This window comes from Manis pentadactyla, chromosome 3 (assembly GCF_030020395.1).
Source record: "Manis pentadactyla isolate mManPen7 chromosome 3, mManPen7.hap1, whole genome shotgun sequence".
Lineage (NCBI taxonomy): Eukaryota > Metazoa > Chordata > Mammalia > Pholidota > Manidae > Manis > Manis pentadactyla.
In genome coordinates this window covers 69,318,560-69,336,403 of record NC_080021.1, presented here as the reverse complement: position 1 = coordinate 69,336,403, position 17,844 = coordinate 69,318,560, and the positions used below count along the sequence as shown (strand labels likewise).

At 36.0% G+C, this 17,844-nt stretch overlaps 1 protein-coding gene across 2 annotated transcripts in view; it reads right to left on the bottom strand.

Moving 5' to 3' along the window:
• Positions 1 to 17,844, bottom strand: part of CPA6 (carboxypeptidase A6) — a 288,596-nt gene that overhangs the window by 51,901 nt on the left and 218,851 nt on the right. For both annotated transcript variants that reach the window (XM_036886322.2, XM_057498017.1), the window contains 2 exons: positions 15,952 to 16,053; positions 14,172 to 14,276 (listed from right to left, as the gene is read on the bottom strand). In XM_036886322.2, coding sequence (XP_036742217.2) covers positions 14,172 to 14,276; positions 15,952 to 16,053 — 207 coding nt within the window. The remainder of the gene's footprint in view (positions 1 to 14,171; positions 14,277 to 15,951; positions 16,054 to 17,844) is intronic.

Genomic DNA, 17,844 nt, shown 5'->3' with positions numbered 1-17,844 from the left:
TCTTTCTCTTTAAGCACTTCTGCTATGTTGGGCCTGAGTCTCTGCTAAAAAATAAGCTGATAGCCCAATGGGTTTTTCCCTTATAGATAACTCATTGTTTGTCTCTTGCTACTTTTAAGATTCTCTCTTTGTCCTTGATCTTTGACATCTTATGTGTCTTGGTGTGGACCTCCTTGGGTTCATCTTAACTGGGCCTCTCTAATTCCTGGACCTGGATGCCTGTTTCCTTCTCTAGGATAGGGAAGTTTCAGCTATTATTCCTTAAATAAGTTTTTCTACACCTTTTCTCTCTCTTCTTCTTCTAGGATTCCTATAATGTGAATATTAGGATGTTTGATGTTGTCCCAGAGCTCCCTTAATTTATCCTCATTTCTTTTTATTCTTTTTTCTTCCTGTTGTTCAGCTTCAGTGCTTTTCATTACTCTGTCTTCCAAATTTGTGGTCCATTCTGCATCCTCTAATCTGCTGCTGATTCCCTTTAGTGTATTTTTTATATTATTTATTGCATTCTTCATCTCTGATTAGTACTTTTTTTATTGTAAGGTTTTGAGTTTATCCATTATTCTTTCAAGTCTGGTGAGCATCTTTATAGCCATTATATTAAATTCTTTGTCAGGTAGCTTGCTTACCTTGGTTTCATTTAGTTTTCTAAATTTCTTTTGTTTCAAGCATGTTCCTATGTTTCCTCATTTTGATTGACTTTCTGTATGTTTCTATAGGTTAGGTGAAAGGGCTACTCTTCCAGTTTTGAAGGTGTAGCCTTATGTAGGAAGGTCCCCTTGGTAGACTACACGTACCTTGTGGTTTTGGGTGAGCTGGGTGGAGGCTGAGTGGGTGGAGGCATGAGGGTGTCCAGAGGCCAGACCTCCCAGAGGGTCTCCTGTGTGGTTGCCAGCCAGGACAACACTGGCAGGGTGGCCCGTGTCAAAAGGGAACAGTCCAGGGATCTCCCGGTGAGCAATAGTCTGGGGTCTCTCTGGCAGGGCAACTGAGGCTGGCGGGGCATAGTCTGGTGATCTTTTGGGTGGACACCAGCTGTGACCATGCTGATGAGGTGACTGGGGAGTCTGGGAGTCTGTGGGTCTCCTGGGCTGGCACTGGCCTGGGGCCATACAAGTGTGTGGATGGGGATGGAAGGGGCTTGGGCAGGGCAATCTGTGTGAGCATCATGCTAGTGTCATTTTGGTGGGACTGCTGGATCTCCAACAGTTGTGTTCAGGTGTGGGTGGGGCCACCACATCTGGAGCTGGTGTGTTCACCCCGACCCTGCTCCTTTCCACATTGTCAATGTGCATGAATAAGGTAAATAGTATTGCTCACCCTTCTCCTGTCCATGCTAGCAGTGTTTGGGGTAGGGGAGTGAATGCAAACAGTGGCAACCACCAACACCTCTGGTCCTTGAAAGAATTCCAACAGTTCCACTTCCATTTGGGGATCAGGTTTAAACCCTCAAACTAGTAGCTTTTTTTTTTCCTGTGCCCCAGAGCAGGTGAGTCTGTGCTTCAGTAGCTCAGTGATATCCCACCTTACTACAGGCTATCCTGGTGGTGCGGGCTCCCTCTATTCCCATGTCTCCACCTCTGTCATTTTTTTATATGGTTTTATACCTCATTGTGCAGGTGTTCACTCAGGCCTCTGTTCTTCCTCAGGATGAATTGCTCTTTATATGGTTTCAGTGTGTATGTGGGAGGAGGTAGACTCAGCCTTTTTCTATACCACCACATTTCTACAAAACCCACAAAACTACAGATACATTCCTAATAAAAACTTTGATTGAGTTTCACACCTACATTTCATAGTTTATACTTATATTTTTTACCTTTAATAACTAGTAAGATATATGAGAGTAAAAAAAGATAATCATTGAACAGGAATATTTTTTGGAAAGCTCTTAGATCTCAAGAGAAAGACCCTTCCCATTCTGGAAAGGCTTTCCATTTGGAGGACTTCACCTACACCCATTGCTCTAAGTTTTCCTTTGAGCTCTGTCCTGTACACACAATCCACCATAGTCTCTAAAATTACTACCTACCCTGCTCAGAATTATCAGCTGGTTCTTAGAAAATAACTCCCTTCTCTCAAAGTCTCCCATTCCTATTCTTTGCTATTTAAATTATCTACATAGTACATTTGAATTACATGCTGGATTTTAGCACCAAGATTATCCAACACTGGTGCCAAGTGTAGGTGGCTGGGAGTGTGTAACAGAGGTGGTTTCCAGTGTTTTCTGGCTGGCCCTGGAAAGGGCACATTTCACATTATGTAGCAGCACAGGACTACTGTGGCTCACCTGGGAAACTACAGAAGTTTTTCTTTTCTTTCTTTTTCTTTCTTTTGTGCTGCTGCCTTTCTGTAACAGGATCAAATTAGACCCACCTATATATTATAGTCTCTAAAGTCTGGAGGGACTTCCAATTTCAGAGCTTTTTGTTCCATTTGCACATGGATTATCCTCTCACAAACCCTTGCTTTATCTTCAGTCTTCCACTGAGTTAAAGAAGTCAGCCACTGATTCTAAAATATCTTTGGAAGATATACTCAAGCATCAATGAGTTCAATTTGAGAGTGAAATATATTCAGTTTTAGCTCAGCTAAATTTGTTTTAAAAATATGTTTTTGGTATATTTAATATAGAAAATTTGGAAAATCCAGAAAAACATAATAAAAATCACCTGTAGTTCTTTTAGCACTTAGTGTGTTTCTCACATATCTATATCTTAGTATAGATTTTACAACATTGAAACTATAATGTCCATGCTGATTTTTATTTTTTTTATATAACAGCATGTTATAGACAGTTTCCCACATCATTAAGTACTCCTCTAAAATATTTTATGAAAGCAGGACTATCAATCATTTCCTTTGCACTTTCCTCCTTTGCTTTCATGCTTGGAAGTATCTTCCTCACTTGAAAATAAAATAGTTCCTTGAGTTACCTTCTAAATAGTCTATGAATAAAGCCTGGTCAAAATTTCCCCAGTAATGTCAGATTATTTGAGGCAAAAATTAGCGCTGTACAGAACTCCAGGCCAGCTAGCACCTGCCATGGCTTGAGGTACTTAATTCAGGAGATTGACAATTTCAAATTCTCTAAAGTGAACACAGCCTGAATTGCCTCATTCAACTGGAGATGATTCTGAGAAGTGAAGCAAATGCTATTCCATCTGCACTGGCAACAAAGAACTAACTGGCCTTTACACAATTAAAAAACAAAAAAATGTAAAAATGGGCTGCTGCTGAAAATTATTTGGCTACCCTGTAAATCATTGTTATTTCTCCTGAACTTGTACCAGAACTTCAATGGTGAGCTGTTATAGTCTTCTATTTTTTTCCTTCTCTTATCATATTAAATATTATAGACAAGAAAAGTTTCAGACACAACTTTGTTATGGTGGGCAAAACCACTGGGATTTACTCCTGACCAAATTAAGCCTGTGGATCAGGTATTCATTTATTTTGGCTGCTTGCTGGATCTCTTTAACCTCTCATCAGAGAGTATTTCATTCTCTTGGTCCATGAACATCAAGTTGCATGTCAGGAGAGTTTTTGATTATCTTACTTCTCCCTCCCCAATACCCACAGTGCATTAATAGTACTTGGTATGGTACATGGTAGGCACTAAGTAATTACTTGTTGAATAAATTAATCACTTAATCTGCTTAATTGTAGTGTTGTGTTCGGTTCTTCCCTTCAAACTAATGATTCTGCCAGCCCTTAACTGCTGCTCCCCCAACATCAATAACACCATCACTCTCTTGGGCATCTTGCCATCTCTGACCCATCCTGTACATTCATCCCCATGTCAAGCCAATCATCAGTTCCTAAAGACTTTCTTTATGGGTACTTCTTTCTGTATTTCTGTCTTATCTCCCCTTTAGAATTGTAAATGAATTAATGAAAGGGTTACAATCTTGCACATAACAGTGCAGTACTAATACCATTGCTATCAAACTGCCTTCACATTAAAAGAAGTGCTCAACAAACATTTGGTAGAATGAATGAATGAATGAGTGATTTTTTTTGCCCTTTGCACTATATATGTGCTTTATTTTTTATTTAAAAATTTCTATATTGAGGTACACAATAAAATGCACACATATTAGCATATAGCCTGATGAATCCTGACATGTATATACACTCACACCACCATTGCTCAAATCAGGATACCATTCTATTTTTTTTTTTTCTCTCTTTACCTATTTTACCCATCCCCCTACTCTCCTTCTGCTATGGCAACCACCAGACTGTGCTCTATGTTTATGTCCGGTTGTTTTGTATTTTAGAATCCATTTATAAGTGAAATCATATGGTATTTGTCTTTCTCTGACTTATTTCACTCAGCATAATACCCTCTAGGTCCACCTGTGTTGTGGCAAATGACAAGATTTAATTATTTTTTATGGCTAAGTAATATTCCATTGTATATGCCTATTCATCTATCTTTTTATCCCATACATCTTTCAATGGACATTTAGAAATTTTCCATATTTTGGTTATTGTGAATTTATTCTGTTATCTGTGATAAACAGAAGTGTATATATGTTTTTGGATTAGTGATTTTGTTTTCTTTGGGTAAATTCCCAGAAGTGGAACTGCTGGGTCATAAGGCATATGGTATTTCTATTTTCAGTTTTTTGAGAAACCTTCATACTGCTTTCCATAGTAGCTGTGCCAATTTACATTCCCACCAGCAATGTAGAAGGGTTCCCTTTTCTCCACATCCTTGCCAACATCTGTTATTTCTGGTCTTTCGGATAGTTGCCATTCTAACTGGTAAGAGGTGATATCTCATTGTAGTTTTGATTTGCATTTCTCTGGTAATTAGTGATGAGCATCTTTTCATGTGCCTGTTGGCAATCTGTATGTCTTTTTTTTGGAAAAATGTCTGTTCAGGCCCTCTGCCCATTTTTCAGTTGGATTCTTTTTTTTTTTTTTTTGGTGTGGGTTGTATGAGTGCTTTATATATTGTAGATATTAGCCCCTTATCAGATATATCTTTTGGAAATATCCATGTTCTCCCATGCAGTAAGTTGTCTTTTTGTTTTGTTAATGGTTTCCTTTGCTGTGCAGAAGTTTTCTAGTTTGATCTACTCTTGCTTGTTTATTTTTGCTTTTGTTGCTTTTGCCTGAGGAGACATATCCAGAAAATAGTTACTAATGCTGATGCTCAAGAGTTTGCTGCCTATGTGTTCTTCTAGGAGATGTATAGTTTCAGGTGTTACACTTAAGCCTTTAACCCATTTTGAGGTTTTTTTTGGTGTGTAAGTCAATGATCCAGTTTCATTCTTTTGCATTTAGTTGTCCTGTTTTCCCAGCACCATTTATGGAAGAGAGTGTCTATTCCACATTATATATTCTTGCTTGCTTTGTCATATATTAATTGACCACATAGGTGTGGGTTTATTTCTGGGCTTTCTATTCTGTTCTTATATATGCTTTCTTTACTTTCCATTCCTACATCCACTTTTCCTGTCCATATGTAGATTCTTGCCCTAAAAATTTCTAGTTGGTCACCCTCTGGATTCTCCTCCTTTCTTTTATCCAGATATCATTGCTGTTCATCTTTAAACTCTCCAATCACACATGCTTTTTACTACATATCAGTGTTTTCTAGTTTTATTTTATCAGACCAAAGCCTGTTTCACTTCCAAGGCTAACTATAATTTTTCAGTGAGTTTCATATTGCAGTAGAATCTATTCACACAAACTATAGGCTATTGTCTCACTAATCTACAACCATACAAGTACCATGGTATCAACATTAGTCTTTTCTCTTTCTTGAAACTCTTTTATCTCATTGATCCAATTCCTGCTCCTTAGTCAAGGCCTAATGAGACTCATCTCCACAAATCTTTCCCAAAACTTTCCTTCTAAAGTCTCATGGATTTCTCTGATTTCTGAATTCCTTTAGCTACTATAGGCAGGATAATTTAATCCCCCAAGATACACTACTTTATGTTGTTTACTATTGTTTCCTGCACATAAATATGTCTCCTCAAATAGAATAGATTCCTTGAATTCCTGGAACCCTGACTTACACTTTTTGCTCACCTCCATAATGTCAGCAGAATGCCGAAAATGCAGTGAGCAACAAGAAATTATTGGACTTATTAATATAAATGCCTTCTAGTGGAACCCTATTTAACTCTAATTTTAGAAGTAACAGCTTTATTGGGTTATAATTCACACATCCTATAATTCATCTTTTCAAAGTGTACAATTCAGTGGTTTTTAATATATTACAGAATTGTGCAACCATCACTACTCTCTACTTTTAGAATATTTTCATTATCCAAAAAAGAAATCATATCCTTTAGGCATCAACTCTCCAACCCCCTCTCTCCCAGCCAGAAGTAACCACTAATCTACATTCTGTCTCTATAAATTTGCCTGTTTTGAACATTGCATATAAATTGAATTGTATAAGATGTGGTCTTTTGTGGCTGACTTCTTTAACTTAGAATAATGTTTTCAAGTTTCATCAATGTTATAACATATATTAGCATTTCATTCCTTTTTTAATTGAGATGCAATTCATATAACAAAATTCACCACTTTAAAGTGTACAGTTCAGTGGTTTTAACTATATTTAAAATGTTGTACAACCATAATCACTATCTAATTCTAGAACTTTTCCATCACTCCAAAAACATCATACCTTTTAGTAGTCAATCCCAATTTCCCTCTCTCCCCAGGCCCCTTTGGCACCCACTAATCTACTTCTTGTTTCTATGGACTGTCCCATTCTGGACATTTCATGTAAATGGAATGATACAATATGTGGGTTTTATGTATGGCTTATTTCACTTAGCATGTTTTCAAGGTTCATCCATGTTGTAGCTCTTATTATACCCTATTCCTTTTATGGCTGAATAATACCCCATTGTACAGATTTACAACCTTTTGTTCATCTCTTCATCAGTTGATGGATATTTGAGTTGCTTCCACTTTTTGACTATTATGAGTAATGTTGCTAGGAACATTCAAGCACAAATTTCTATTTCTCTTGATTACATAAACAGAGTAGAATTTTTGGGTTTCATGGCAACTCTAACTCTTTGGGGAACTACTAAAATGTTTTTAACCTTTTTTTTTTAACTTGGTAGTTTCCTTTGCTTTATAATTTAATTTTTAAGTCCATTTAAAAAAATTAAAGTATCATTGATATACAATCTTATGAAGGTTTCACATGAGCACCATTGTGGTTTCAACATTCACCCATATTATCAAGTCCTCCTCACAACCCATTGCAGTCACTGTCCATCAGTGTAGTAAGATGCTATGAAGTCATCATTAAGTCCATTATTTTTAAGTTTTGTGAGTGTCCCTTTTGATGTCTCCCCTTGCTGTCTAGTCTTTGTTCACTTCCCTGTTTACCTTCATATTTAAATCTCTTATTTTCCTATAAATAATATCTACTCACTTCTGCATAAAGATAACTTCCAAGTTCTGTATATTTGTCTCTGTTTCTTTTTTCTTACATACCTATTCTAGTTTTTTCTTTGATGAATTTAGTGTCTATATCATCCCTCTTGGCTTATGACAAATTTAAGAAAACTTTGTCACCACAAGGTAGTACTTTTAAAGATCGCTTTTGGTTTCACAGTGAAGGGGCCCCTGTAGTACATATTTCAATAGTAAATTCATTGTGTCTGCTCTCCCCTTTCCCTTTCCCTCTCAAAACCCCCATGGTACTATAAATGTAACATTAGTAATGGTTCTGCTAATCTAGTATAAACCTTTAACAAGAGAAAGATCTTGCAGTCCAAGCATACTTCCATTGTTTCCCTTAATTTGCCTACAAGCTATAAAAATTTGTGATATGAATACTAGAAAAAAGAGTAAGTTTTAAAATAAAAAGTGATGGCTCTATATTTTTCAACATAATTAAATGATCTTCAGTTTAAAAGATAAAACCCACAATCTTACATATTTTGCAATTTCAGAAGTCTTCCAACCAGCAGTTATTTGTTGAAATAATGAATTCAAGCTGAGCGATTTTCAAAATAAAAAAATAATCAACCCCATCTCACCAATCATATAAGCAGGCAGTTTGCTTTTATATCATGTTTCTGATCTTTGTCTGTCCAAGACTCATGGACTCATCTGCTAAATTGAGGTGGGAAGCAGAAGTGAGAATGGCTCTCAGAGCCAAGCTAGCAGGAGAAGAGAGACATATGAGCCAGAGCCATGTCTTGGTACTTCTGGTTTCCATGACATAGAGAGTCAGGGTCAGCTGAGGATTATACAGCAGTGAAGAGAGAATAGGGATGAAACTGCCTTTGATCCTCTAGGCAAGAGACAGCACCTGGTTCCAATGAGAACTGAACTCAGGAGTATGGGGACCTGGTATTATTTTTATAATACATTTTTAAATTTCAGATAAATGTCGATTCACATGTAATTATAATGAAGGTACTGACATTGATACAGTCAAAGTGGAGAACATTGCTTTCACCACAAGGGTCCCTCATGATGCCCATTTAGAGCCATATCCACTTTTCTCCATCCCCACTTCTCCTTGACCCCCAGCAACCATGCATCTGTTCTCCATTTCTATTGTCACTTCAAGAACATTATATAAATAAAATTATACAGTGTGTATCTATTTGGGATTGTGTTTTTCACTGAGCACATTTCTCTGGACATTCATTGAGGTTGTTGTATGTTTCTGTATTTCCTTTTTATTGCTGAGTAATTTTCCATGGTATGCATATACTAGTTTGTTTAATCATTCACCCATTGAAGGATATCTGGATTGTTTCCAGTTTTTGGCTATTATAAATAAAGCTGCTATAAACATTTGTGTACAGGTTTTTGAGCTAACATGTACTTTAATATCTCTGGGATAAATGCCAGGAGCGCAATTACTGGGTCATGTGGTAGTTGCATGTCTAGTTTTAAAAACTTAACTGTTTTCAAGAGAATCTCCTTCATTTTATAATCCCACCAGCAATCTATGAGTGATCCAGTTTTTCTGCATCCTGTGCAGCATTTACTGTGCTCTCTCTCCCCCTCCCGACCCTTTCTCATTCATATACATAAGACTATTTTTAATTTCAGCCATTCAGATCAGTATGTAGTGATAGCTTATTTTGTATCGATTTGAACTACCCTAATGGCAACTTTCTGAGTGTTTGCCATCTGTATACTCTTTGGTGAAACGTCTCTTTATGTCCATTTTGCCCATTTTCTAAATGGATTGCTTGCTTTTTTATTGTCAAGTTTTGAGTGTATACTCCAAATATGAGTCCTTTTATAGATAGTGGTTTACATGTATTTTCTCCCAGTTTGTAGCTTGTCTTTTTCAACCTCTTTCACAAGGTCTTTAACACAACAAAAGTTTTAGATTTTGATTGTTTGAAAATGTTCAATTTATCAACTTTTCCTTTTATAGAACATGATTTTGATGTCAAATCTAAGGACTCTTTTGCCTTGCTTCAGATCCTGAATATTTTTTATTATGTTTTTTTCTAAATGTTTTATAATTTTACATTGAATTCTGTGATCTATTTTAATTTTTATGTAAGGTATGAGACAGGTTGAGGTTCATTTTTTTGTTTTTGCTTATGGAAGTCCACTGGTTCTAGCACCATTTGCTGAACAGGCTATCTTTCCTGCACTGAATTGCTTTGCAACTTTATCAAAAATAAGGCATATTTGTGTAGGTTCTCTGTTCTGTTTATCCCTTCACCAAAACCACACACTTTTGATTACTGTAGCTATATAATAATATATTTCAAAATTGGGTAGAATGATTCTTTTTCAAAATAGTTTTAGCTCTTTTAATTCCTTTGTCTTTTCATATAAGTTTAAGAATTATCTTACCTATATCTACATAAAGTCTTGCTGGAATTTTTATAGGAATTATGTTAAGCACGTATATCAATTTGGGAAAAATCAACATCTCTACTATATTGAGTCCTCTGATCCATAAATATGTCTATTTATTTATATTTTGCTTGATTTCTTTCACTAGTGTTTATAGTTTTCAGCATGTAAGTCCTATACATGTTTTGTTAGATTCTTAAGTATTTCTTTTTTTTTTTTATGAATTATTGTGAGGATGTGGACAAGAGGGAAACCTTTGCACTGTTGGTAGGAATGTAAATTGGTGTAGCCAGTATGGGAAACACTATGGAGATTCCTCAAAAAATTAAAAAAATATATACCATAGGACCCAGTAACCCCACTTCTGGGAATTACCTGAAGAAAACAAAATTACTAATTCAAAAAGATATATGTAACCCTATGTTTATTGTAGCATTATTTATAGCGGTATTGTATTTTAATTTCAGTGCCCACATGTTCATTACTAGTATATAGAAATTGATTTTATATGTTTATCTTGTATCTTACGATCTTGCTGAATTTTTCTATAGGTTCCTTGTGATTTCCTGTGCAATCATGTCATCTACAAATAGGATAATTTTATTTGTTCCTTTCCAATCTGTGCTTTTTATTTCCTTGTCTTGGACTGACACAAACTTTCAGTACTATGTTAATTAAGGGTGGTGAGAATGAACATCTTTACCTTGCTCCTGATGTCAAGGGGAAGCATTTAGTCATTTACCATTAAATATAATGTTTACTGTAGATTTTTGTAGATGTTCTTTATAAAGTTGAGGAAGTTCCCTCTATTTCTATTTTGAGAGATTTTATCATGAACGTGTGTTGAATTTTGTCAAATGCTTTTTCTGTATCAGTTGATAAGATTATGTGATTTTTTTCTTCTTTAGCCTGTTAATATGATAGATTGTTGATTAACTTTCAAATACTGAGCCAGGCTTACACCCCTGAAATAAACCTTATTTGGTCATGATGTACAATTATTTCTATAGATTTTTTAATTCTATTTGCTAATATTTTGTTAAGGATGACTGAATCTATTTTCATGGAGGGGATTTGTCTCTAGTTTTCTTTTTTAATACAGTCTTAGTCTGATTTTAGTACCAGGATAATATTAGCTTTATAAAATGAATTGGAAATGCTCTATTTTCTGAAAGAGAGTGTGTAGAATTGGTATTAATTCTTCAATATTTTGGTAGAATTCTTCAGTGAAACCATATGGGTATGGAGATTTTTATTATTTCTTAATTTTAAAATGATTCAATGTCCTTAATAGGGATATTCAAATTACCCATTTCATAATGGATGAGTTGTGGTAGCTTGTGTTTTTCAATTTATTGATACATTTTATCTAAGTTATCGAATTTATGTGTTTAGAGTATTGTCTTATTATCCTTTTGATATCTGTAGGGTTTATAGTGATATCTCCTGTTTCATTCCTGATACTGGTAATTTGTATCTTGTCTTTCCTCTTTTTCTTGAGAGTTTTGCTAATTTCATTGATCTTTTCAAGAACCAGCTGTTTCACTGATTCTTTAATGATTTTCAGTTTTCAATTTCATTGATTCTGTTCTTATCTATATTATTTACTTCCTGCTGCTTGCTTTGGTTTTATTTTCTATTACTTTTCTAGGTTTTTGAGGTGAGATTATAGATGATTGTACTTTCCCTCTTTTCTAATATATACATTTAGTGCTATATATTTCCCTCTCAGCACTGCGGTAGCTGTGTACTACAAATTTTAATGTTGTATTTTCATTTTCATTCAGTTCAACGTATTTTTAAAAATTCCCCCTGAGATTTATCTTTGGCCCATGAATAATTTAGAAGCATGATAATTTCCAAGTGTTTGGAGGTTTTCCTGTTACTGTTCTGCTGTCAATATCTAGTTTGATTTCACTGTGGTCAGAGGACACAGTTTGTATGATTTCAATTCTTTTAAATTTTTTGACATCTGTTTTTGGCCCAGAACATGGTATATCTTGGTATATGTTCCATAGACACTTGAAGAGAATGTGTATTTTGTTGTTTGGTGACATGATGTATAAATGTTGTTCAGATCCCATTGGTTGATTATTGCATTGAATTCTTTCATATCCTTGGTGATTTTCTTTTTAATGATTCTCTTTACATTGGTTATTTAAAAATAACAAATTGCTGATACCACTAATAGTAATAGTTCATTTTATTAAGTGCTCATTACATGCCAAGCACTCTATTAAGTATTTTACATGCATTATATCATTTAATCTTCCCAATAACCCAATGTGTCACATGTTGTTATTATTGAGGTTCAGAAAGATTAAATGATTTGCACACCAAAATTATGCAGGTTAAGGGTATATACATCTTTGAAATCGCCATCTCACCACCCCCAACACCACCATTAGTGTGGATGGGATCTTCAAAGCAGGATGAGAACATTTCTTATAAACCTGTGATGTATAAATGTTGACCCATGTCAGTTACTGCTACTATGTGGCTGTCACACCTTGGCAGGCCCATTGCTTCAACAAGGACGCTGGGACAAGTCACCCCTAGGCCTCCTTTTTCCCATTTCAGGTTGCTTCCCTGACTCAGATGGGAAATGTAAGTGATAAGGTGGAGGGGCAAGTGACAGCTATAAAAAGTGAAAGAGAGGTGTGGAAAGGGTAGCAGAGGCATTGAAATGGCTGGACTCATCTGCATGCTTGAAAGTGGCCTCGTATAGGAAAGAGGAAAGAAAGCCTTTCCTCATTCATCTTTGCTCCAAAACCAACTACCCTCAGTTGACAGTCATCATACCTGCTTCTTCCCTTTCTGTGGTTACAATGTGTCTTTCTGTTTCTTGGCAAGTTAGCTTGGATTATAGTGCCTTTATATATGGCTGTACAGACTGTACCATACAACTCATATCCTCTGAGGTAATTTGACAAGTCTTCTCCCAGAAATCTTTGCACATCATTACCACTGGATTATTCCCATTTGTTAACAACTCTGTGAAGATCTATTTGAGTGCTAGGCATTGTTCTAGGTGCTGGTGACTTGGCAATGAACAAACAATGTAAGTTTAGGTGTTCCAAAGAAGTTGCACATGTTGGGGTAAGGTAAGATGGGATATACATTCTTATGTTCTTCACTATAAACAACAGTCTTATGTATTAAAAGACAGATGTTTTGTACTTAATCATTTCCTCACACTTTTATTTTTTTAAACTTGAGATAGCAGACAATATGTTGTATGTATACAATGGATATTTAATACAAGGTGATCAAGTTAACAATTTATTAGCTTTTGCATTTGTCCTACCAGGATGAAATGGTATTTTGAAGAATGTGAATTGCTCAATACACTGAGTGAGAATAGTTTGAAAATTTTATTTTTATGAGTTTCATAATGGCAGAGGAGCAGATTTTTGCAAATTTAGTACATTCTTGACATTTGTGAGAGATGTTTTCCAAGATTAGGAGAGTCCTATAAATCACAAACCTCAGTAGGGCACATAATTTTCACTAAAACCCTGTGAAATACAACAAATACTTAAATATCTTTTGTATGCTGAATGTTTGTCTATAAGTACATGGCTAAAGAGATAAATCTACGAAGTCAAAGTATAAAAAAACATGGAAGTCATTGCATCCTTGATGATGAATATAGAAGTATCAGGACCTATTAAGATGTTGTTTCATGAAGTTGGCTGACTCTTGGAGTAGGGAACCACTTAATACACTAGCCTTAGAGAGCTTGTGACTTAAATGAAGGCTTCAGAAAAGGAGAAATCACTATGAGACATCAAACATTAGAGTCACTGAAAAATACTGAAGCCAAGAATGTTAAATACACAGATGCTAAAGGTCTTTGGTATTTAAATTAAGATCCATAGCAGGAGGGCAAAATGCAATAACTTGCTCATCTCTTTATTATTACAGCACATGTGAGATCATTTTGATGGAGAAGACAAGTGATATAGAATTTTTCAAGTTGAATATCATATGAGAAACTGCTCTGGAACATCATAACGTGAATTTTTAGCATTTTGTCTTATGCCAGTTATTATGGTTAGGTCCTAGTTTGTCACAAATTCATAAATGCTCTGAACCTCAGGCTCTTCCTCTTTAGTGAGGGTTTAGTAATTTCAACCTCCAATGGGAGAGGTGAGGATAAATGGCCCCACATTATGAGAGGTCTGCATAAATATGAGAGGGACCCACAAAATTAAAGTGTTATCATTCAATCAGGTATCACTAGCCTCAAGCTCCAAGTTTTGTTCCTTGAGCAGAATAAAAAACACATGGGAAGCACAAATTAGCTGAAATGACATTGTGTAAGGGATTTGACTTACTTCTTTTACGAACCACTGACAAAAGGCGGGACCAATCCATTCTCTTGCATGAATACCACAGTCTATCCAGACAGCTCTTTTGTATGTTCGTGATCTTCTGCCCAGCTGAAAGCAAGAGTATTCATAGTTACCAACTCAGGCTTTTATTTTTAGATTCACTGACCAGCCTAATTTAATAAGGTTTCAGACTTTTTCTTCATTATAGTTTGGCTCATTAGGTAACCCATAAAAAGAGAAAGGTTTCCTATCTATTTCAGAAGTCTCCAGGCTTGTTTATACAGCAACAATAAATTTACTGCCTAATTACAAATCAAATAACTGGAAAACACACACAGAAAAGGACAATCTCTTTAAAAGATTTCCTTCTCCATTTTAATATAATATATGACTGTTAAGTAAAATGCTAAATTCCCCCACTCCTCCCCTAAAAGAGGATCAGAATCCCAAAGAATCAGAACTATTCCCAAGGAATATTCCTTAAAGGAATAGCTATATTTTATAGGTGACAAAGTCAAATTTTATTGCAACACAAAATGGACAAACAAAAAAACTTAATTTGTAGAATCAGGTAACAGAATTATGTTTACAAGCAGTTTGAGGAACTGCTCTGGGAGTATGAGGAAGGAATGGCAGATGGAGCTGGACCCAGAGGCAGAGAACACATGAAATCCCTGGATACTATGTAAAAGAGAGATGATTCATCCTGAATTCCATGGGAGGGATGGGTGTGGGAGAAGAGGGGAGGGGAGAGCGAGCACCGGCACCCCCTGACAGCAGTGATGGGTCAGACGATGAGAGGGCAGCGGATGGGGACTTGAAAGGAAGTTCAGCACTGAGGCCATTGTTTCACTAGTCCAGAGAGAATAGATCCAGAGATGAGTTAGGGCAGGAGCAGTGAGAACAGAAGAGATTGGAGCTGATCCAGAAGATATTTAGAAGGAGGAAATGGTCAGTGCTTGGTGGTAGATTTAAAGTAGGTGGTCAAAATAAAGGAGAAAAATTTAAGACAATGCTCATGTTTCTTAACTGGGACCATAGTGGTGCCATCTTGAGTCTGAGGGGCTTTTGTGAATATTTGAATGAGAATGGCATATGCATTTAAAGCTTCAGAAGGTGGACACCACTGGTTAGGAAAGCCTGGAAAGACTGTTGAAACCATGGGGTGGATGTGTCTATCCAGAGAGGGTGGGTAGAGTGAGAACACATCTGATGGAATCCTGGGCTTGCCAGACCACAAGAAAAGGTTGAGAGAAAAGCCACGGGTGAGACCAAAAAAGGAAGGGTCGGAGAGCCCAGAGAAGCACCAAGAGGGTCAATGTTGAACTTGGCAAGAGAAGGTTTAGGGGAGCTGTGGTGGCAAAGGCCAGTGAGACAAGGTCTGAAGGGGGGGGCGGGGAGGAAGTAGAGACAGTGACAGAGAAATCTTTTTAGATGCTGGGCTGAGAAGGTGGGGAGAGGGATAGGTCAGTAGGTAGCAGAGAATGGTGTGTTCCTTCTTACACATTTATATAGCTTTATATTGGTTCATCTTAAGTATACCACTCACAAATGATTTTGAAGGTCATTTTTTAAGTTCACCAATAACTGTATATGTTTGAACTAGTATACTCATGAATACTAAATGGCAAAAATTAAATATGGCTCAAAACCTTGAGGGAAAATCTTCTCTTAAATTATCAGATGATGTTGAGACACTGTGAAAGACCATTTCATTTTTTTCCCCATAAGTCAAAGTTGACAATTGTATTTAGGAAATACTTAATAATTTATTATTTTTTACCTTTAAAACAAAAAGAGATCTTCCCTCATATGATTTTCCGATAGAGAACATGTGAATGAGGCCTGCATGAGTTTTATTCAGATGATGCATCCAGCTTTGAATCTAAAAGCAAATAAATAAAAGCTGTCTCAGATTCTCACAATTATGGAGCTTTTAGAGAACAAAGGTAACAAAAAGTCTGAGAATGTAAAGAGCATACATTGAGAATAAAACTGAACAAAACCCAATTTTGTGTTTTAAATTTTCTTCAGAATACTTAAATTTAAATTTTATTTTTTGTCTTTAGTAGCTTCATGTGTTTATATTGTTCTTTTTAAAGCCTTCCACTACCATTTATTATCTTGATGGCAGGGCTTTACAGAAAGTTAATGTGTTCTGTGTTCTTTTTGAAAAAATGTATTTACATTTTCCTCCAAGTATTTAGGAGGAAAAGAAAGAAATCAGCTTTAGGAAAACCATCCAACTTATTTGAAATTACTTATTAAAGTCCTATATATTGCAATTTGCCACTGAACAGAAGATACTAAGAAAAAGATGTTATCTTTTGCATTTAAAGGTTACTCTACTGAGCCATGAACAGGAGGGCATACTCTGAATAACTTCCCCAGTAACAGCAATACATTTGCATTCATCCAGTCACACCTTCAAGAGGGTATATTTGAGATGGAAAACATTTCTGACTTAAAAACCTTATGAAGAGTAAGGAAGTCACACAAAAGTGTCCTACTGTTCCATGATGTGCAAGGGTCTGTGCTGAAAAATAGATTATGGGATTATAGAAAGCACCTATATTTTCTTTTCTTTCTATTCTTATTTAGTCTAATGAACAGGATATATATATATGTGTGTGTGTGTGTGTGTGTGTGTGTGTATATATATATATATATATATATATATATATATACGTTGTCTATTTAGATACATTTAAAAAATCGGACTTTTTCTAGTGTATGTTAATAGCACTTCCCTGTGCCAAGTGATCTAAACATCTTTCCATTGCTTCTAATTTCAAACTTCTAAGAAGTATATTGAGACATGAAATATGTGAAAACAATGTTGATCTCATCATCAAAAATTCTCTTAATAACAAGATCTCATTAATTCTAGGTCTGGCATTCTTTTGCACAATTCAGGGGAAACATGGAAAATGTATTCATTTATCATTCTCTCATCAACTATCTGGAGATCTCTATTTGCTTGCTCCTGGGAAGGTAGTGGTGAACAAGAAATGACCTGCCTCATGAAATTTGCAGCTTATTAGGAGAGAAAGGCATTAATCAAATAATCATACAATTACATAGACAAAAACTATGATAGGTATCATATCCATGTGCTCTGAGTGCATGTATTATGTGGGGGGATGGGAGGTGGAGTGGTCTGATCCAGCCTGAGAAAGTGGAGACAGCTATCTTCTTGCTTACAATGAGATTTGAAGCATAACTAGCTGGTGTCCACAAGAACAGTAAAGGATGTGACAGGGGGATGGAGTTACTGTGTTTTCCAGGTAGAATAAATAGTAGCATGTTAAAAGGCCCCTGAGGTGCCACAAATGATGCTTGGCCTTTGGGAGGTCTCAATTGCAGAGGGTGTGGGGCAAGTATCAAAGTTACTCTTCAACCAAGTCACCGTCTTCACACTCTAAAAGAGCCACGGAAGGTAAAGCTAACTAATGTTGTTATAATTCCAGTTCTAAGGACCTTGACTCAATTTTCCATTTTACTTCCCATGTCCTTAGTAGGGGTGGGTTGGATAAAGCAGATGAAATTCAAGTTATTTTGCTACTTCTTATAGAAGAAAAGGCTTAGTGGAAGACATGATTGAACTGAGGTGCCTATGCAATATAAGAGCTATGATATTCTTCATATAGCCCTGCCTCTGTCTTAATGCTTCTCT